Raw genomic sequence first — 22,893 nt, 5'->3', positions numbered from 1 at the left:
ATGATGCATCTTCCCTACAAGTACCAAAGCCTTCATGCAACACTGGTGTTCAGTATTTGAAATTATATGTTCAGAAACCCTATTTGATATGGAAAATTGTAGCACAAAATTAGAAATGTATTTTGAAACTGGTAAAGGATTATTTCGCCAGTAATCATTATGGAGAGTATGTCAAGAAATGGGGGGAAAATACCACTGTGTATTTTAACTCTCCTCCTTGAACTCTTTCTTTTTTCAGATAACGACGGCTTTAGAGCTAAGATGTACGATATAACTCAGCATCCATTTTTTAAGAGAACTATTGCTGTACTTGTTCTGGCCCAGTCTGTGCTGTTATCAGTGAAGGTAATTGTGTTTCTTTTAAGCATTTCGTTACAGCAATACAGCATGTGTGGCACATTTCCTAACACCAATTAACGATCGGTTGAGCCATTACTGTTTAGGGAAACATGATTTCTAGATACAGCAGTCTCAGTCTCAGATCACTGTAGATTAATTGTAACTTGTGGAGCTGAGTCAATTTCTGCCTTTTTGTAGCCTAGTCCACTATTTTTAATTTCAAGCTGTAAATCTGTGAGAGAGGAATACACCAAGATTCCATTGCTCTCTGAATATATTTTAAATTGAAATCTATTCATTAACAAACCTGCAAGAAAAGTTAAGGCTAACGAGTAGACACTTAGTTGTGTGTAACAGCTACTCTTCGATGAGCAGATTTGGTTTGTGTTTCAGTGGGATGCTGCGGATCCAGTGACTGTGCCTTTAGCAACAATGTCTGTTGTTTTCACCTTCATCTTTGTCCTTGAGGTAAAGTAATATATTTTATGACTTTCTGAGATTAAGACTAGCATGTATGTGTTTCGTTTTGGCTTTAGGGATGTTGTCTCATTCTTCACTACAGTTTTTATTTCTGAATGTGTACATCTCCATGTCACATGTCTTTAACCATGTATTGTAGGAATAAACTTTTAATTTGTTGTAGTCATACTTCACCACCACCTCCAGCTTTGAGTCCTTTTATATATATTCAGCTTGTGTTTCGGTGAACCCAGTGAACTCTTTTCTTGCACAACATCTCAGGTTAAATTCACTCTGTGCAACACACGGTCCATGTTGTATCATGGAAGTTCAGCTTGATCCATTTATATTTTGCCTGGTTCTTCAGAACAGGGTGCATTAATCCCCACCATTCTGTAGCTGTGATGTCATGAAACGTCTCTCAGTTTTGGGGTTGTTTTTTTTATTATCATACTTCATTTTAATAACTTCTAATAAGCTATGGCAAATTCCAGTATTATCTATCTTTTGTTGTAAAGATTTGGATCCTGTGTGGTAGTGGTTCTCTGTCTATGAGAAAATTGCCACCACAAACAGCTGTGCACAGTGTAATTAGCCTGTTTTCATAAGATTGGAATCTAAGGACTTAAACACATTTTTAAAAGTATATTTATTTTTTTATATATATAAGGATGTCCATAGTGTAACAAAGCATACATTTATGAGGTTAAAGAAGATGCTTCCTCTGCGGTTAGGTTAGTACATACTTCTTTTATAAGTTTGTGGTTGAATGTTTTCTTTTCAGTCCCCTCGGAATAGCTGATACTGACCACTATCAGAAACAGGATAGTGGGCTGCATTTCCCACTGCTCTAATCCAATATGACAGTTCCTATGTTCCAGTGATAGGTTTTGCCAGCAGCGATGAATAAACAATGAAGTGAATACCTTGTAGCAGCTGTAGCTAGAGTATGTCCTTGTTGTTGCTTCTTTTTTCCCTACCCAGGAGAAATCAATCTATCTTGAGAGACTGAGCAAACGCTGAAAAGTTTGATTTGTATCATGCACAGACAGGTTTTAATTTACGTAGTAACTATGTCTTTAGAAATACATTTTTCTCATATACTGCCAGGGGAAACAAATACAGTTCTAGAATTTCAAAGGAGCTTTGTCAGAGCCAAGAAAAATTTGTTGACTGTCTCAACAGGCAGGCTATCTCACTGTGAGTGCCCACGATTTATGAACGGAGGAAGCAGCCTCCTACCCAGGATCTTGGCTAATGCAGCACGGTCTGGTTACAGAGTCTGCTATGTACATGGTCTGCTACCACTAGCAGACGTGGTCCATGAGGAAGGCCAAGGCTTTCTGCATAGCTGATGGCCCTGTGTCCAGCCTAAGGACTCCTGACTCAGTCTTAAACCTCTACTGCTCACATCAGTACACGTGCTATAGAAGAACAGGAAGAATTCGGAGATCTCACTTTTGTTGCCACACTGATAATCACAAAATAAAGTGAAATGTGATTTTTTTATTATTACTGTTATTATTTGCATGGTGTTCACTTCAAGATTAGAGGCACCTGAATTTAGGTGTTTAAATTCTGCATGTGAGGAAGGTATTTAAGCTGTCACTGTGATCAAGGGAGATGTAGGGTGAGATTCAGTTGCCTAAATAACTGAAGGCATCAAAAGCCTTTTTTGGGTACCCTAGCTGATCTCTCCTTACCTCCTGTAGCCGCTTCAGAAGGGCAAGGATGTTCACAGGTCTTGTGTCAATCCAGCCAGCTCCGTGCATCTATCTCCAATATTCTAGGGTATCTCAGCTGACTGGACAGAGGTGAGGCAGGATAACTTCAGGCACCTCAAATGATAATTAGAGATTTGGAGACCGTGTACTTCATTTTGTAGTCAGGCTTGAGAAAACATTATAGGGCAAAAAACTAACCAGAAAATCAGACTTCTACATCAAACTGGTGTCCCTTTATATACAGCTTAGGTTTTAGAAATACAAAGAATCCTACTAAATGGTAGTGTTGCAGGGTGGGATGGAAAGAATCATATAATGAATGCCTGACATTTGTAGCCTTTATATAGTCAAACTTGAATGGCTTTGAGATTTGATACAAACTGTGTACCAGAAACTCTCTGGTGTCCCCTCTACTTGCATCACCCTACCTCAATATCTATTACCTGTTGTAACTATTTCTTGCCAGTGTCTTAAGCTTCCTGCCTGCATTCCTATTGCCTGTACTGGAAATGTCAAGCACTTCGGCTGCAGTTTTTAACCAGGAGCAATGTAAAATGTACTGCCTTTCTTATCCTATAAGCTGCTGGCTACAGATGTTGCTTAGGACAGATTATTCCTTAAAGCAAGAAATATTGGCAATATAAGAATGCTTTTAAATTAATTTGAAATATAGGCGCTGCAGGACACAAGTGCGTTTTTGAGTTTAAATGTGCTTATGTGATTTTAGCCTGGTTATGGACAGATAGATAGATAGAATACTACTTCTTTTAGCTAGATATTATCGATATAATAATCTTCTAACTTCATAACTTAATTATTAGAAATCTTAAGCCCACATTCACTTCAACAGTCTCTACATTAAGCATTCAGTCTGAGGTTGTCAGTTGCACTCATTTGATACTTGTTGGAGAGGGACACAATACTGCTCATCCCTTTGTCTCGGTGATCTCTGGTCTTCCACAAGTGCCAGCTTTCCTCCATCTAAGGGAACCAATAGATACAGTTAGTCCAGCAGCCTAACTTGTCTTCATGGGAACACTTAGCTGACACGAAGGCTGCCCTTGGTTGTAAGTTGGTCATCAGTAAGATGAACTTAATCAACATTTTAGAGGTTCTTGTAATAATCATAGAATTATAGAATGGTTTGGGTTGGAAGGGACCTTAAAGATCATCTAGTTCCAACCCCCCTGCCATGGGCAGGGACACCCTCAGCTAGCACAAGTTGCTCAAAACCTTGTCCAGCCTGGCCTTGAACACTTCCAGGGATGGGGCATCCACAGCTTCTCTGGGCAACCTGTTCCAGTGCCTCACCACCCTCTCCGGGAAGAACTTCTTCCTGATATCCAATCTAAACCCCCCTGCTTTCAATTTAAACCCATTACCCCTTGTCCTGTCACTACAGGCCCTTGTAAAAAGTCCCCCCCAGCTTCCTTGTAGGCCCCTCCAGGTGCTGGAAGGTGGGATAAGGTCTCCCCGGAGCCTTCTCTTCTCCAGGCTGAACAAGCCCAACTCTCTCAGCCTGTCCCCATAGCAGAGGTGCTCCAGCCCTCTGAGCATCTTTGTGGCCTCCTCTGGACTTGCTCCAACCGGTATATATCCTTCTGATGTTGAGGGTTCCACAGCTGGCCGCAGCACTCCACATAGAGTAATTAATGATTAACCATTTCTTCAGTACAATTGAGAAATTGGTTTTATCCATAGGTCACAATGAAGATTATTGCCATGTCACCTTCTGGCTTCTGGCAAAGCAGAAGAAATCGGTACGATCTTTTGGTGACATCTCTTGGAGTTATATGGGTGATACTTCATTTTGCCTTACTGGTAAGAATTACAAAACTTATTTTCAATGATTAGTATGATATTTTCTGCTAAGCACCAACAGTAAGATCACTGCTATAAGTCCAGATAAACCCTTGGGAGTTTAGTAAGGCTGAAATATGGCTGAAACAAATTAAGCTTGATGCTCAGAAGAAATCCTTTTCTTGAGAAATGACGAAGTACAAAAGTTTTCTGATATGAGATGGAGTCTGTGAATGTGGTAAAAAACTGAAGTCTTTGGAAGGGATGTGTGTGAGGAAAGGAAGGAACCTGAAGAGACTGACAGCTCTCGCCAACAGCATTTTCACGAGCAGCAGGGAAGAAAGGCAATGCACAAAATCCAGGGAGAAACAGAGGACTGGAAGAAGGCATAGGTTCAAACATTGCTGACCAGTATAATGTGTCCCAAACTCAGTGGTGATTCTGGAACACTGTTTTTGATTGAGGGACTATGTTTAATCCAAGATGGCATAAAGAAAAGGGGAGGAGATCAGCTGTCCCTCCACCTCTTCCCATTTTTTTAGTAGGGTAAACCTCTGGTTCACTTACTTGTGAGGGAAGGACAAGGGATAGTCGATGCTTGTCACCAATCACAAATTGTGAAAGTCATCATTCTAAAATAGCTGGGGGCTTCTCTCTTGTCTGCCCCAGGCTCTGTTTGGAAGAAAACCTGTCTCATGTGGCTAGCCATTTTGCCCTGACATCCACAGCTTGCTCCCTGCTGCTGAGTAGCTTGGAAATCCTGAGGAATTTCTGTAAGCCAAGAGCTGCCTAGGCAAGTAGTCTGGGCCTGCTGGACATAATTACAGCCCAGCTAATAGAGGATTTAAGTGTTTTTTTGTTTTGATGTGTAGGAAGGTTGGGTTTAGTGTTTTTCAAGTGATAGTGCATCCCGCTCAAGTTAGTTTCTTCCCGCTCTGCTGTTACTGAAATACTGGTGCTACTGATTAGGATTTCTCTCATTTCAATGGCAACTGCCCTGCATTATTAAAAGACTGATTATCCTGATCTTTCCATGAGATCCCTGGGGAAAATGTAGTAAGTCTTCTATGTTTCTGTTCCAGAATGCGTACACATACATGATGGGGGCCTGCGTAATCGTCTTCAGGTTTTTCTCAATCTGTGGGAAGCACGTAAGTATAAATTGGGAACCACAACCATTGCAGTGCTCATGTATAGATTAAAAGACTAGTTGCTACATGTCTCCAGTGCACGTTCTGCAAGGCCAAAAAAAGGAGACTTAAAGCATCAGTCTCCAATTTCACATGCTATCTTTAAAATGTCAGGATTGTAGGTATATTGTATAACAGCACTATATTATGGTTACTGGAAAAGCTGCATTTTTTACCAAAAAAAAAAAAAAGAGCAACTGCAATACTGCACACTTTTAAAAAAATGCTCTCTAAAACTCTGGACATACACTGTGCCACTTTCAGCCCTTGCCACTTCAGTGTGGTGTGATGTGCACGCTATTTATTTTCTCTAAAAGACTGGTGGAGTGCTGGTTGATGCACTCATCTTGGGCTCTCTTATAAATGTTTCTTCCTCCGGAGTGCAGGTCTGTGCCTTCTATCTCTACACTGTGTATCTTAGCACAGTAGTGGATTTATGTTCAATTTAAAAAATATTGGGTCAAGGTAGTCTTCTGGAAACACTGAGATGGCGACAAAGCAAGTCACTTCCAAAGTTTACATTTCTTGTGTGTTTGGGATTGCTCTGGTGTAATTGAGAGTAGGCTGGCAGAATAGGCATAGGCAGAGAACAAATACATTTGTTTAACAAGTGGTGACACTGCATTCTCTTGCTGTAGATCTTTTTAGACTATCCAAACATTTTCTGTGAAGTCTGACATATTAAAGTAAATGTGATAAAAAGACTCCTATACTGGGTTGCCAGGGTTAAGAACAGTAAGTCAAGTGGATTTGTTCAGTAAAGATAAAAAGTTTTCCTTCAGTCAAACTAGACAGAGCCTGTAGAGCCTTGGAAGTCAAATGAAAACTCCTTGCTCCTCCTTTGCAGCCGGGACAAGTAATTGCCTTCAAAGCTTTCTGATCGATTCTCAAGTTTTTTCAAGGTTTTAACCTACTCATCTGTGCTTTCATGTTAGGAGCTGCATCAGTTTCACTAATTTCTCTGTTGTTATACAATGTGACAGCTAAAAGTCAGCATGAATTATCAGTTTGGCATGTTTCTAAAGAAAACTGCTACCCTCAGTCTCATCAAAGAGCATTTTCCATAGCATCCAAAGGGGTTAAGGGTGTTAGGGCAGTCTAGGGCAATAATTTTTTCAAGAGTAAAATGTACAATATGCATGCATGGGAAAGTAATATCTATTATCTAGGCCTGATACCTATGTAATTTCCAAAATTATGCCCTCTTCTTAAGCTCTTTGGCCAACTTGTGTGAAAAAGTAACTAGTTTAATCAAGCTGTGCTGATCTTAAAGAAATCCCCTTCTCTATGTATCAACCCATTTCTTTAGGTAGGCTTCAGTATCTGTGATTCCACCCAACAGCATCACTTTCAGATAAGCCCAAAGTCGTTTACTACGCCACTGTTCAAGCAATGCTCATTTGGATACTTACGGAGTATGCTGATCCTAGAACGTTGCAGTTAAGCTTGTGCTGTATTATTGCTGTATTATCCTACATATCCTCTTTGAGGAGCAACATCTTGATCTTGTAAGTTAGGCAGGTGATTCCTCTAACAAGTAAAGAGCACACCCAGTTTCAGAGGAAGGCACAAAATACTCACTTCCAATCAGATTCATAACGTACAGTTTCACTGGACTCATCTATTGACGTGGAAGTGTAAAGCATTCACGGACAAAATGGCAAGTGCAGTAAGTCTCTTTTCCCTTTTATCTCTGCTTTCCTGAATGGCGTCATGGTTTATTTTTTCTTCCAGGTGACACTAAAAATGCTACTCCTGACTGTGGTTGTCAGCATGTACAAGAGTTTCTTCATCATAGTGGGAATGTTCTTACTGCTTCTTTGTTATGCTTTTGCTGGTGTGGTTTTATTTGGCACAGTGAAATATGGAGAAAACATTAACAGGTACAGTATGTACTACTTCGTGGGGATGTTCTTTAAACAACCCAAAAAAATCACACAGAGAGAAGTTATCACAACATGTCTGTAAAAACCAGAAAAGTCCCCAGGTCTAGCTGCAGAGCTCTGCACAGACTTTCTGATAGGAGGCACTGAGCCCTCTTTCCAGTCTTTGTGCATTGGACCACATGACACCTGATCCAACCCAGATTCATTAAGCCAGCTGGATTATGCTTCAGAGTAGCCCTGCCCTAGGCGCAAGCTGCTGAAACACGGTGTGCCTGCTACGGTTTACCGGCATCACCCAGGAACAGGATCCGTATACCAGGCTGATACAGAGGGGGAACAGTTGTGTGAACTGGCTGTTAACTGGATATTTCCCAATCAACAGCGTCATCAGACTTGAGGAAGAGAATGGAGAAAGGAGATAGGATCTGGCCTTGAGTCTGCTTTTGCTCTTTGATAAAATGAGCCAAAATACACAGACCTGTATCTGAGTAAAGTTCAGTTATTATACCTTAAAGCATGGAGTAAGCCATTCAGTGAGCTCATTCAAATACAACTGTAACTATTCAAAATAATAGAACAGTAGAAAAAGGAAATGTTTTGTGTTTTTTCTTGTCAATGTTTTAGTTCTGGGATGTGAAATGCTCTCTTTCTCTCTCTTATTCTTTAAAACAGACATGCAAATTTTTCATCAGCCGGCAAGGCTATTACTGTACTCTTCAGAATAGTCACTGGAGAAGACTGGAACAAAATCATGCATGACTGCATGGTAAATACAATGCTCCCAGAGATAAAGTGGGCAAGATATGGAAGACACTCTTGCGTCTCCAAGTGTTTCCAGTATCTTAGCTTTGTACAAGGAATGTCGTGATTGCCTTTATCTCTTCAAGAGATATAATGTTCACTAAGCCTCAGAACATGACACACAAATTGCAGTTCCAATCACAGGCTCACAGTGTAATATTTCATGTGGCTATGCTAGTAAATGATTTAAAAACAAAAATAAAAAGATGTTTTTAAAATCAGGGTTGCAGTACCTCGCTTTTCCACCGTTACCTCTGCTTTGTCTGTGGCAGGGTGATTTTTCAGATTAGCTTTGTCTTTAATGCCTACACTTTGGCTCATCCCATGTGACTGGTAGTCTTCATGACCTCAAAATTTGTCCTGGAGTAATTTTATTTTGCCCAAGTAAATTTCTATCTGTGGTTTCACTGTGATGAGAATCATATTCCCTTCCTTTTTAAAATTAATGGGCAGGGAAGCTTTTTGAAAAGCACCACGTTTCAGAGCACCAGGTTGTTTCCTGACAGTAGATGTGCCTTGTGTGTGGCAGGGAGATCCACGCCTAGGCCTTTCTGTGTCATACCTCTCTCTGTTTCCTGACTGCTAAAGGAACAACAAAAACTTGCCCACAATAATGCCCACAGCATTATTCCCTAATTGTGAGGCTTTAAAAAAATTGTAATCGTAAGTATTGTATTGACTGCAGAGAAATTCAGAATCTCTCTTTATGATTGATTGACTTGGTTCTCTTTTGTTTTGAAGGTTCAGCCTCCGTTTTGTACGCCAGATAACAGCACCTACTGGAAAACAGACTGTGGAAATTATGCTGGTGCTCTCATGTATTTTTGTTCATTTTACGTCATCATTGCATACATCATGCTAAATTTGCTTGTTGGTAAGTGAAAATACACATCAATAACAAAAAGGTCCACCTTGGCATGGGGTATGTTAGATTTCAGTCTGTTGTGCTATTCAGGTGTGAGGTTACTTTGTACCTTTGCTCTTCCCTTACATGCCCAAAACCCATATGATGGTTTTGATACTTGCCTGGCGTGGTGGATGCTAAATCTCAGGCAGTTTGGGAATGAAAGTTTTTGAACAGAGGCATGTGTTGTATTTGTATGTTATACTCACCCTGAGGAATATTATTTTCTGAGCTTTTCCTTCCTCCAGTTAATATTTTTCCAACATCATTCAAATTCTCCTAATTGATTTTAGAAGATGTTAGATCAGGCATCTCACCAGCTTTTCAGATAGAGCCTTTAAAATGTGAGCCCAGTGAATATTGATGTAGCATGACAGTATGTTACCTCTTCAAAATCCTCATCTGAACATACAGCCAAAGGCATTTGTTAGTGTGAACTTTACACAACAGAATTCAGTCTGTTGAAATTCATTGTGGCTTACAGAGATTAACCAGTTAAAATGTAACTACAGGTTTTCTTTATAGTGTATTTTGGTTCTGTGGTTTTCAGCTATCATTGTGGAGAATTTCTCGTTGTTTTATTCAACGGAAGAAGACCAACTTTTAAGTTATAATGATCTGAGGCATTTTCAAATTATATGGAACATGGTCGATGATAAAAGAGAGGTAAGAAACTTGAGAAAGAGCACAGAAATCCAGTAAATTTACATTTTTCCTTGAAAAAACATATGGGGATAACGAAGTGTGCTGATAGATTTCACTGAGTGGTTACTGTTCAGGTTGTGAAATTTCTGTGAGCCTGATCTGACATTGTTCATGGCCTTTCAAATACTAACCTGAATCTTTTATTACTGTGAAGGACTTCTAATAGTAGATTTAAAAACAAATGTAGAGATTCATAGGTTCAATACAGTAGCATGTTTCCTCCCAGATCCCTGAGAGTTATTCCCTTGAAAGTGTACAGACTCACATCCATTTATGTACCTGATCTTCAGAAGGGCTGTGTTGAGATTGCAGCACTGTCTCTTGTAAGATCCTCATAGAGAAGCTGATGAAGTGCAGGCTGAATGAGTTAGACGGTGAGGTAGGCTGAACACTGGTTGAATGGCCTGGACCAGAGGGTGATGATCAGTGGCACAGACACTAGCTGAAGGCAAGCAACTAGTGGTGTACTCCGTGGTCAAATCCTGTTCAGCATCTTCATTATTGCTCTGGATGGTGGGGCAGAGTGCACCCTCAGCAAGTTTCAGATGACACCAAACTGAGAGGAGTGGCTGATACGGCAGAGGGTCATGATGCCATCCAGAGGGACATAAACAGGCAGGAGAAATGGGCTGGTAGGAACCTCATCAAGATCAAAAAGAACTGCAAAATCCTGCAGCTGGAGAGGAACAACCCCAGGCACTGCACATGCTGGAAAGCAGCTTGGCAGGACAACATGAGGTGAACCAAAAGCCAGCAACGTGCCCTTCCGGCAAAGAGGGGTAACGGTGTCCTGGGCTGCGTTAGCATCCCAGCAGGTGACCTGTATTGCCAGCAGGTCAAGGGAGAGGATCCTTCCCCTCTACTGAACACTGGTGAGTGAGTACACCTGGAGTCCTGAGTCCAGTTCTGGGCTTCCCTGTACAACAGAGACATGGACACATTAGAGAGTCTCCAACGAAGAGACATGAAAATGAGGAAGGGACTGGAGCATCTCTGCTATGAGGAGAGGCTGAGAGCTGGGACTGCTCAGCCCAGAGAAGAGAAGGCTCAGGAGATCTCATCAGTGTACACAGATACCTGCAGGGAGGGTGCAGAGGGGAAGGAGCCAGGCCCTGCTCAGTGGTGCCCAGTGACAGGCCCAGAGGCCGTGGGCACAAACTGGAACACAGGAGGTTCCCTCTGAACATCAGGAAACACTTTCACTGTGAGGGTGACTGAGCACTGGCAAAGGTTACCCAGGGAGGTTGTGAAGCCTCCATCCTTGGTGATATTCAAAAGCTACCTGGGCACAGTCCTGGGTAACTGGCTTTAGGAAGCCCTGCTTCAGCAGAACGGGTCAGACAACATGACCTCCAGAGATCCCTTCCAACCTCAACTATTCTGTGATTCTGGGATGAGAAGAGCATCTGGGAGACTGGGCTATTCATTAAATCATTGTCTGAGTGATTAATGACATCACTAAGATTTGAATATGAGCAACACTATGATGAAAGAAGTTGGTTTCCTGTAGTTGGCACATGGCTGTGCTGGAGATGGAAGCTGCAGTCTGTACTCATGGAGCTGGAGGGTTCTGTGTCCATCGTGCCCAGGACTGACAGTATCTCTCTCTGATGTGAAATAACATATCACAGCAAAAATAATTCCAGTCAAGCCTATTTACAGAACAAAATATTTAAAGAGTATGGGTGCCACAGTTTTGGAGGGAAATACTTTCAGTCCTGATTTTTAACAGCAGATCAAAATCGTTGTTACAGAAACTGCAACATGTGCTAGGTTGACTTCTTAGAGCAGAAACGGTTGAAAAGCCAGTAAACTCTTAACATTCTCCTGTCCAAAGATGCACAGAGGACAGTTTCACAGCCAGATACAGGCCTGGCTGTGAATGTTTGAATTGTAGTTTAATTTTAGTTTTTCAAAGGAAGCTCTTTGGGCATATAATTCTCATTACAGATTTATGCAAATGGGGAAACTAAATCCCCAACCAATTTTGAAAATTTTTGACAAAGTTAACAACAGCACAGATTCCTATTTTGTATCAGTGAAGTTAACAGCAAAGACTTGCATCAACTACGACTGGTGTGCATTTGCTGAAGAGCTGGCTCCATGCATATATTCTTCAGTAATGCATTCACAGTGACTTAAATAGGCCAGGATTTGACATGGAATCTTTGGAGAAATAGTGTTTCTCTCACTGGTGAAGTTGAATGTCTGAACTGGTTGTTAGGTCGCAGTAATAATTTACCAGCTATTATGCAATTTTACCCAGGGAGTAATCCCTACTTTCCGAGTGAAATTTCTGCTGAGGCTTCTGCGGGGCAGGCTGGAGGTGGATCTCGACAAGGACAAGCTGCTATTCAAGCACATGTGCTACGAAATGGAACGGCTCCATAATGGTGGTGATGTCACTTTCCATGACGTGCTCAGGTACTCTCAGATTTTCTCTAAACTGGTAGAACAGGTATAATGCCCTGTATTTCTCTCCAGGCTTAAAGGTATTCATTCGCCTTGGGAAAAGGCAAGATAGGTAGCCACAGAGGCACTGTCATTTTAAATTTAATACAAAAATTGTGTTTCCATTTTTTCCTACAGAAGTATTTGTGATGGTCCTAGGCAATCATCAAAGTAATTTGAACGTTTTCATTTGAGACAGTTTGTCTTAAACAGCAGTCTCGTGTTATCCTTGTGTCCCAAGCAATGCAAAGTTGTCTCCACACATGTAGCAACAGGACAGTGAGTCTGATTGGAAATAAAATAGTAATGGGAACATTATCCAAGAGTAAACACTTCGGGAGAAAAAAATCCAAAACCCACAAATGCCCTAGTTGCTTGCAGTTCAGCAGCTGACTTGGAAGGTCTCCCTGGAGAAGAGGAGGCTCTGGGGAGACCTTATAGCACCTTCCAGTACCTGAAGGGGCTACAAGGAAGCTGGGGGGCACTTTTTACAAGGGCCTGGAGTGACAGGACAAGGGGTAATGGGTTTAAATTGAAAGTGGGGAGGTTTAGATTGGACATCAGGAAGAAGTTCTTCCCGGAGAGGGTGGTGAGGCACTGGGACAGGTTTCCCAGAGAAGCTGTGGATGCCCCATCCCTGGAAGTGTTCAAGGCCCGGCTGGATGAGGCTTTGAGCAACCTGGTCTAGTGGAAGGTGTCCCTGCCCATGGCAGGGGGGTTGGAACTAGATGGTCTTTAAGGTCCCTTCCAACCCAAACCATTCTGTGATTCTATGATTCTATGATTGTATTGAACAGCTACATGTAGGTGGTCTTCATTTTTTTTGAGCACTACAAATCTATTCTGGAATCATCTCATCATTTTTTAGCTTCAAATGTGAATTCATTGCACACACTTGAATTATGTACTTTTGCACTGAGGGCTTAAGTATGAACTTTGATTTTCTAAATTAAAATGTAAGATCAACAGCATTAAAAAAAATACAAAATCTGTGTTCCTTCCAGCATGCTTTCATATAGGTCCGTTGATATCAGAAAAAGCCTTCAACTGGAAGAGCTGCTTGCTAGGGAACAACTGGAATACACCATAGAGGAGGAGGTGGCCAAACAGACCATACGCATGTGGCTGAAGAAGTGCTTGAAGCGAATCAGAGCAGTAAGTCAAGCTAAACCAGGATGTAAAGGTTGCAGAAATCGTACTGCTCAACAGTGCTGCAATTTGCTGTCACTATGCTGCTTGTATTCTGGAGTCATGATAATATTTATATGAAGAAGTATGTAGCAGTTGCTGACTCAGCAAGAAAAAAAAAATTATGTTACAGCTCAATTGAAAGTGCTGCAAAAATAAACATCTTTTGAAGGCAAAAGCTGATTTCCTGCCAAAAATGTATCTGTCTTTTCAATACAGCAGGAAGATGCATGTGCAGAAACCAAAGTCAAAGGAATAAATTAAAAACAATGTAATTTGATGAAACCCCATAGGCTTAGTCCTTCCTCACAGAATGTAATTCCCTAATTTCCTTGCCTCTGCTGGCAGAAGATACCATGGTCAGACACCAGCAGACCACTCTTCAAATGGAACCTCTGTCAAGATACAGCATTTGAATTAGATGTCAGGAAGAAATTCTTCACAGAGGGGGTGGTGAGGCACTGGAACAGGTTGCCCAGAGAAGCTGTGGATGCCCCATCCCTGGAAGTGTTCAAGGCCAGGCTGGATGAGGCTTTGAGCAACCTGGTCTGGTGGAAGGGGTCCCTGCCCATGGCAGGGGGGGTGGAACTAGATGATCTTTAAGGTCCCTTCCAACCCAAACCATTCTGTGATTCTATGATTCTATGAATGAACCACTGCAGTAACTGTGTGTGCAAATGAGCACTGTGTACATGCAAATCAGGTATAAGAACGGTGGCACAAGACCTGTGTCTACGCCAGTAAATTAAGCACGGCCAAGGCATTGGCTTGGGACTGGGCTGGGGTCACCCATACTCATTAACGTGTTCCTCGGCACAGTTTTGGCCCCTGCATACTCTTACTGTCCCAAAACACTGCCGTATGGTCTCCCAGACCACTGCCGTAGGAGCATGACAGCCCCCCGGGCATGGGTCAGGGTGGAGACTGCTCCCAGTAGGCAGTGTTTGAAGCTGTCTTGTGTATGATCAGCCAGATCATGCAAGTTCTGGCCTGTCACTTGGCTTCAGCACTGCAGGAAATCACAATCTGTTTTAATTTACTAACACAGACCTAGTCAGTGCTTCTGTATTCTGTTTACACGGTGCTTCTGATTGTCAGCAACATTTTTCCTTTGCTCAGGACAGCTATAACATATGCTGATGGAAGTTTGTCTTGGATGAAATTTATATTTAAAAAATTTTGGGAAGTTTGAATTATATTTTGCAGTTATTCTTCTATTTTCTTCAAAAAAACCCTCTTCCTTTATTTAAAAAGTCACAACCTGGGTGCCTTGATGACTGATTTTTCAGTTACTCTAAGGCTGAGTTCAGGTTGTGATGCCTATGTTTTTTATTTTTAGAAAAGTTTACTTCTTGTGCATGGAGGATTTCTGTAGAGATCTGTGATTATGGGATCTGGCTTTTCCTGGTTGTAAATTTATTAAAAAACCCTAACTGGACAATTTGAATATAAAGCACATTCCATCTGAAACATCCATGTTCAAGGCATATTCAGATGGATAGTTTCATTTTGATCTCACCTCTATAATAATGCTGGCAGTAAATTTAATCTCAGCTCTCGATTCTGGGTTTGTTTAACTCTGTTGTTCATTTCATTATGATATTGAATTACACTGTGTTAAAGTAAATATGCTATTCATTTCACTCTAATAACGTGGTTCAGATCATTTCACATTATATGAACCTTTTATAAACGGAATGTAATTATGGGAGTTAATATATATTTTCAAATTCTCTTGTTAGTCTCTAAGTCTCTCTAGAGGGAGCATGTGAAAACTACCCAGGAAAGTGAAACCCTTCCTAAGGGCTGTTTATTTTAATTTAAAAGCAAATTAGATTGTAAGATCATAATGGCAGTCGTTTTGTTTTTCTATTTGTACTGTAAACCTATACTCAGTCCCAAGGTTTCCACTACTGTTTTATTTATTCTTATTGACAGCCTGTTCCAAAGCCAAATCAGAATTTTTTCATTGCCTTCATCTAATTCTTACTGAATCTCTACTGATTTCCTTGGCTTTTTTTCTTTGCAAGAACTTTTCTCATAAATTCTAAACTTTATAGGTATTTAAACTCTAGTTTTAAACCAACAGTTAAGCAACTTGCCTTGCACTTAATATAGTTTGTAAGTTTCTTCCTCTATTCCCTACATAAAGGTTAGACAAATGCTGGAAGTCACTTTATTTAAATAGTGACTATATCTGATACCTGTGGCTTTATCGATGCACCTGGTGTCCACATCTGGCACTCACTGTTTGGTTAAATATTTAGATGGCTTTAAAAAAAATCAAAGACTGTGACACACCAGTGAGAACATTTTTGTTGTCACATACTGTACCTTGACAGAAACAACAGCAGTCATGCAGCATCATCCATAGTCTGCGAGAGAGTCAGCAGCAGGAGCTGAGCCGATTTCTGAATCCTCCCAGCATTGAGACAACACAGCCAAGTGAAGACATGAATGCTATTAATCAGGATAACAGTGTGCAGCCAGAGGTATGTTAACCAGAAGGCTATTAGAAAAATTCCATGTTCCTTATCTGTTTTGGATTTTTTTCAAACATCATTTTAACTGGAAAAGTAGGAAGCACTGTCTTACTCCGCTTCAGTCTTTGCCTTCAGATGTAAAGGTAAGATGGCCTAAGGCAGTAATTCCCTAGGTTAGCTGTTTGGCTGGTACCATACAGGGCAAACTCAGCTGTACAACTGGCAGCACCAACTTTCAGCTCTAGCAGGAGCTGTGTGCAGGCTCAGGGAAGTGAAGCTTTCCTGTTCAAGCATTCTGAAGAAGTGTTTACGCTGAGAGTGATAACACTGGGCATGCTGGGTCCTCTGAGTAGGAGTCCTGCGCTCTTCCAGGTCAGGGAATGAAGAAGGTACAATATCAGGACTCCACTGTAGAAGACTGTAGACTGTATAATGGAATGAGCCCAAAAGGTCTTTTCACTTTTTCCTATTAGTAGTAGTTTTCTGGGGCGGTAGGGAATAGAAACCACACTGCCTTAAAAAATGGCACTACGTTTTGTTTGTATTCATGTACAAAGCTTGGAAATAGTACAGAAGGGTAACCATTCCTTGGATTATCCCCATGCAGTGGGGAACTATGACTGAGAGTCTTTTTCCTCTGTGCAGACAAGTAGCCAGCAGCAGCTCCTTAGCCCAACACTTTCTGACAGAGGTGGCTATCGACAAGACTCTGCGGATGCTGGGAAGCCTCAGCGGAAATTTGGACAATGGCGTTTGCCATCAGGTCAGTGAAAAAGATTTATCAGCAGAACCCCCACGTGCCGAAACACTGCTGTGCAATAACAAGGCTGTGAGAGGCTTCATGATTCACAGTTCTACATCCTGCCTGCTGCTTGCACCCACATCAGGGTTTTTCTGCCCTCATGCATGATGAAATACAGCAGTCTCTCCCCTTTCTCCCATTCCTCAAAGTTTGGAAGATAAGCTCAAGCATTGCCATGTGCAGGTGGTTGGATTTTTTTTTTACTTTTTCATAAATGTGCTCAGGATCTTTGGATTGAGGCCTGTATTGTCCCATATGTTCAGATATCTTATATCTTATACCATAATAATGCATTTTTATATCTTCAGCCAGGAATTGGCCAGGTATACAATCAGTTTCCTGTTTATTTTCTCAGAAACAGGAAATGTCCTTGAGTTATTCTAGTAACTACAGTCCACTAGAAAAGAAAGGTTTTATTATGCCTTATAGGAGGGTGTTTATAGGAGAGTGGGAGGTGCGTAAGTACAGTTCGAGGTCTTACTATCTCAAGAGCACTCTCCACCACCTGAAATATTCTCTCTTAGAAAGTGCATGTTGACCTCTGTTGCCTGACACGCTAGTGGCTCATGGTTAGGTGTGTGCACATCAACCTGCTTTCACCTGTCATCAACCAGTCCTATTCCAAGACAAGAGCTTTCAAAGGCTGCCGGTGTTCAGACCCTAATTGTAAGGTGGAGGTGTAAGAGGTGGTCATGCTCTGAGTACCACTAACCCTACTTTTGTGACCAGAGTACTTGTCCAACAAACAGAACACCCTAATAAAGAGCTTTCAATCCACTTTCAATGAAAGAGAGAAAAAGAGTAGAAGAGAGAGTGTGCAAAGGAGGAATCATACTATTGTAGGCAGCTGGATAGGTTTTTCAAGTGAGAATGAGTTCAGGGTTTCCTTTCTTAGCACTGATCTTGGCCATGTCAATCTTGAATGCTCCTCAGCGGGCAGTCTCAGAAAAGGAGGATCACTTCCATGCACAGTGCAGCCCTGTAGATGAGTAGTCTGCCTCCAGTCCAACAAAGACATGTATTTAAGGTCATGAATAACATCATCAAGATCAGTTGTGGGTTTTATATATTTACACATGTATTTTAGTGTTTTCTCAAAGCCTTACCAGAACCTTGTACTGGCTTCCACCCCCAAGCCACAGTTAAATAACAATTTCCAGGTGTAGCTGCTACCCGTAATTGCACTTTTCCCTCCCTTTTACTGGCACATACCACTTTCACAATTTTGCCAGCAGGTCAGCTTATGTAACTACTGCCTAAACCATTAGCCGAGTAAGAAGAGATCTATTGCATCAGCTATCCCACCAGAAGGAAACGAGGCAGTGCTCAATTAAACTGATAAGTGGGAGCAATGTGAACAGCTGTAGCTGAAAAAAAAAAACCAAACAGCCAAACATTAGAACAGAGCCCTACTCTTTCTGTACTACATCAGGTTAATGCTGCCCCAGTCCAGCTAGTTCTGTATACCTGAATTCTAAGCAAGAATGTTCAAGAAGCAGATCTACTCTAATACATCACTTTCTGTTTAATTTCATAGCCCCCAAACCAATAACCCATTCAGTGTCTTCAGTCAACCTCCGCTTTGGTGGACGTTCAACTATGAAATCTGTTGTATGCAAAATGAATCCCATGTCTGATGCTGCTTCTTGTGGATCAGAAGTCAAGAAATGGTGGACAAGACAATTAACTGTGGAGAGTGATGAGAGTGGAGAGGACCTTCTTGACATCTGAGAAAAATTTAAGTCATACTGCAACACCAACCACTTCAAGTACAATCTAATTTTCTATGGTTAGAATTGAAGATGCTGTGTGATGTACGATTTCTTCAAAATCAGTGTCATAATTTTTTTCAAATGCTTATCCTTCTACCATATGAAGCATAGCACACACTTCCGTGTCAGAACTCACCTCTATAGGTACTAACTGTACTTTACAAAACCTGTGTACAACAGCAGTACTCACAAAGCCAGAGAGACTATATTGCCTTTAGCAGACAGAGCGTTGAGAGATACGTTCTGTAGCTGCCTAATGAACATGTATTTTGATATACACACCTCTGTGGTTGTCTTCAACCTATACCCTGCTTCAAAGTGGCAACACTTGCCAGGGGTAACGTATTTCTTCTTTTTGTGTTTTCCCTCAGTTCCTATTTAGCAACGTTTCTTTAGGAAGATTTTATTATTCACAAATGACCTGAAGAGGTCAGCACTGACTTCATGTTCAAGGGAAGTATTTTTACAAAGTACAGATTCTGAAATACAATTCTAAGCTTTTTCTGGACCTTTTTTTAAAATATGCAAGATACAGGATAACTCATTTTAAAATCAGAGGGTGAAGGATTGGCTTTTAAAATGTAAATATCTTTGGGGTTTGGTTAATTATGCAAAGAGCTCGATTTTCTTAGGGAAAACGGGAAAAAAAGAAAGAAAAATAAGACATGAAAACTGCGTATTTAAGCATCCAGCAGAAGACCGCCATGTGAAAAACATGGTTCGTGCTTCATTTTCAGAATATACTGGTTACATGTACGTATGGTGTCATTATTCTCCTGTTAATTGGGTCCCATTTCCTTGTGGAGTCGTCACATAACTTTCTTCTTGTCTGTGTGATAAAAATTCGCATGTTGGGGGTTCTAATTACAGGGTAGTGTTGTACAGCTTCTAAAACACAGTTCAGTTTTGCCTGTATAGGTGGAAGTGAATCTTACTTACCCCTGTTACTACTCATGCTACAGCCCTGCAAAGCTAAGGCATGACACTGTACTGTGGTCAAGTACTTTTGTCCCTTTTATCCCCATGCATCCTATTTTGGCGTGTTAGCCTCCTTATATTTTATCAAGCACCAACAGTGCTACGTCATCGCTGGTGAAATAGCAGCTGTCAATTTCATAAAAGTTTTTCCAGTGAAAGGCCCAATGCTATATAGGGGAGGAGATGGAGAAGAAAAGCCCCAAAACGCGACAGTTTCTTAGTTTCAGAATTCAAGGCTGTCTGAAAACATGGGGTAAAAATGCGCCCCTCCCTCAAGGAAGAGCTAAGGGGTTGCAGATTTTGTTGCTCGGCCTCCGACTGGGGTTTTTAGCATAGCTGGGACCTTTCCATTACCATTGTTTCCTATGGAAATGATAGGTTGCTCTAACATGGCCTGATGTGAGATCTTGTAAGAGGCTCACGGTTAATGTCCATCACCACATAAAAATATATATCCTTTAAAAAGCAGACAAAAGCCAGTGCTTTGTGATGTTTTCTGGCCAAAATATTAATGTAGAGTGGTCAGAATACAGCATTGTTTCCACAGATGCCTTCACCATAAATTCAAAATTAGTTTTGGCCATAAAATACAGTTTTCTTGGCATCTATCAATGTTTTGTTCCCTGTGTATGGTTGAACATGGGTTAGATTATTTTTGAAACTAGTCATATTGAATACATCTGTGTTTTGTGGTTTCTTTATCTGTTTTGGGGTATATTTAAGTTTAAATCTAGTCAGCTGTAACTCTGTAGTACCGGAACGTGTGCATTCTCTCGTTTACTAGATTATCAACCACCACCAAAACTTCATATGCAGATCCATTATTTTGTGTTCTGTTTTGTGCTTGTTTAAGTTGAGCTTTTGTATATATGACATAAAGATAAACACTGGATTTATAAAAGATAGTATCTTTGAAAGTTCAATGGTATATTGAACTACAGATCTTTCTGAATCATTCTTGCTGCAAATCTTCTTTTTAAAAAATCTGGCAAACATTTTTCCTTGCCTTACGGTACTCTGTCAATAAAAGTGAGTTGCTTTAAGCAGTATTCCTCCCTCTGGTTTTCCTTCTGACTGCGTTGGCCACGTCTGACTCGCCTGTGATAACGCTGCTTGGTGGCTAGGTGTGTGGTTTGTACAGGATTATATAGAGGTGCTTTCAAACTCTTCTAATTGGGGGACCTTTGGGTTTTTTTGTGAGAAATCCAGCAACCGACCTCATCAGTACTGCCACGAGGGGTATTATTCAAACAGTGGGACTAAATAGGACTGTTCATTATTTATATGTATTAAACCCACTTTCTTTGTTTGCCTTAGAGCCTGGATGTGACTTTGTGCATGTGTGTGTGTGGCAGGGGAAAATTTGTGGTGGAAGCACGGTAATGGTTTCATAGACTGCCTTCCTATATCTTCCATAACGCTGGAGATCCCTGGACCCCCTGATTTAATTGGCAAGCTGGCTCTAAGAAAGCAGTGCTCACCTGCTTATTCTCCCATTTTACTTTTGCAGGTATGGGAAGTGAAATGGAGTTACAGAGAGAGGAAAATGATGTAGACCAGAGCATCCAGGTGACTAGGTTGGGGTGAAAACCTCTTTATAAGTATGACACCCCAGACGTAACTAAAGACAGTGATAACCACCTACTCTGCAGCAGGACCACCAGCGCACATTTGCACATGAAGGTGAAGAAGCAGAGAAGAGACTTGAAAAATGACTGAAATTCAAACAGCCTGTGCAAACAGTGGAGACACACAAAGAGGGAATAGTGCATCAGGAAATCAAAGTCACTCCAGACAGCCTGAGAGATAAGTTCAAACAAGAACAAACCCTAGACAAAAGTAAACAAAAAATTTCCAGGAGAGTATTACTACTTACAGTGCTCTTGGCTCCTGGAATCAAATCTAAAGTTATACTGTACAAGTGAATAGACTCCACTAGGAAAGCTCTGCTCTATAGGAAGCAAGTGGTAGAATCTTCATGGCTTGGGTGGGCAGAAAGTGTTGTGCATGTTGTCAGTGCACGAATGAAAACCAGCTTTGTGGGAAGTCTGAGAACATGCAGCAAAGATGTATCTCAGTATCATTCCAAAGTCAGGTCAGATTTCAGACACTTTCCTAATGAAGAAATTAATAACCTGAAACCATTTGCTACTGGAAGATATCCAACTGAATTAAGAGCTAAAAACATAAAGTACACTTTTATCGGGCAAGCTGAAAATACCATCATTGTCTTAACTAAATGAGGACCGATCAGGGTTAAACACCTTTGAAATAAGAGTATGTTCAATATTGTCTGCACTCAAAGACTGGTATCACAGCTTCTGAGAAGCCGAAGAAGATTTAGATGCCAAAAAAAAGTGAGTGACTTGGTGAGAATAATCTTTTTTGTCCTCTTCTTTTACTCACAACATGCCCGCAGCTCTTGTTACTGTGCAGATAAGGATGTCCATGAATAATTGGAGCAGGAGAAGAGTTTGCACGGTTGTAACGGTACATTTGGAGCCCCAGCAAGCAAGATGGGTTCTAAGCCTCCCATCGAAGAATGCGCGCTCCTTCTCCCGCAACGTTTCCACAAGTAAAAGCAAACACCAGCCTGAGTTGTCAATCAAAATTGCCAGTGGAATTATATCAGTCCCCCCGAATTTAGCTTTAGGAGGCGGAATTCATTCCTGTTATTGAAGGCGGTTTAGTTACACTGCAGATGAACTTGCCGCAATGCACAGGCTGTTGCTGGGATGTTGGCACCCCTGGTTTGTTCTGCAGCACAAAGGGAGCCTCACTAGAATTCAGTTAACCCTCCTCTCTGTCCCAAGGGATCGATGGTCAGACCCCATTAGCAGCTGTTGCCCGTTGTTCTCAATGAAGAACCTCTAAGCACCAAGTTATTAACCCATCAGCGAGCTAAGTGTACAGGCACTGGCATTGTATCCCCCTTCCACAGGTTCCTGTCTCTGATATTTATTCCAGTATGCTTACGGGTTTCATACTGTTACCTGACTTGCATATCTGCTCTGGGGAGTTTGGGTAAATTACTTGGGCACCTATAAAGTTGTGTTTCATAACAGGGTAGTTTACTGGAAAGGCAAGAAATTTCTAAGTACAGGTAGAAAAGGCAAAAAAAGCCTATCCATCAGCCTGAAGAGCTGTTGACATCAGCGTTTTCTTCTTTCTGACTTCAAGTAGCAGTCACCAGTGGTACAAGCGTCCAGTGTATCAGTGGGCACTGCTGAGGTTGGAAGAAAACTGTTTTATGCCAGGTAGACATCAGCAAGTCCTAGAGACTAGGACAATCAAGTTCTAATTGGATCTTCCACACAATGGAAGTCGCTGTGGTGGGATCACTGTTTGTGAGTAAGTTTATCCCCAAAGGCAAGAGACGAGAGTCCTTGAGTTCATTGGCAGAGAAGCTGG

At 41.3% G+C, this 22,893-nt stretch overlaps 1 protein-coding gene across 1 annotated transcript in view; it reads left to right on the top strand.

Annotated features, from left to right (window-relative positions):
- NALCN (sodium leak channel, non-selective) overlaps window positions 1-19,098 on the top strand; it is a 20,777-nt gene extending 1,679 nt beyond the window's left edge. The window contains exons 2-15 of the mRNA XM_010160685.1: window positions 239-345; window positions 733-807; window positions 4,224-4,343; window positions 5,405-5,473; window positions 7,247-7,395; window positions 8,071-8,164; window positions 8,941-9,073; window positions 9,654-9,769; window positions 12,075-12,232; window positions 13,279-13,414; window positions 15,790-15,939; window positions 16,576-16,693; window positions 18,270-18,546; window positions 18,876-19,098. Coding sequence (XP_010158987.1) covers window positions 239-345; window positions 733-807; window positions 4,224-4,343; window positions 5,405-5,473; window positions 7,247-7,395; window positions 8,071-8,164; window positions 8,941-9,073; window positions 9,654-9,769; window positions 12,075-12,232; window positions 13,279-13,414; window positions 15,790-15,939; window positions 16,576-16,693; window positions 18,270-18,463 — 1,619 coding nt within the window. The 3' untranslated portion in view covers window positions 18,464-18,546; window positions 18,876-19,098. The remainder of the gene's footprint in view (window positions 1-238; window positions 346-732; window positions 808-4,223; window positions 4,344-5,404; window positions 5,474-7,246; window positions 7,396-8,070; window positions 8,165-8,940; window positions 9,074-9,653; window positions 9,770-12,074; window positions 12,233-13,278; window positions 13,415-15,789; window positions 15,940-16,575; window positions 16,694-18,269; window positions 18,547-18,875) is intronic.
- Window positions 19,099-22,893: the final 3,795 nt, after the last annotated feature.

This window comes from Eurypyga helias, unplaced genomic scaffold (genome assembly GCF_000690775.1).
Source record: "Eurypyga helias isolate BGI_N326 unplaced genomic scaffold, ASM69077v1 scaffold19380, whole genome shotgun sequence".
NCBI lineage: Eukaryota > Metazoa > Chordata > Aves > Eurypygiformes > Eurypygidae > Eurypyga > Eurypyga helias.
Note: the sequence above shows the minus strand (reverse complement) of the source record. Positions and strands in the feature narration are given on the sequence as shown.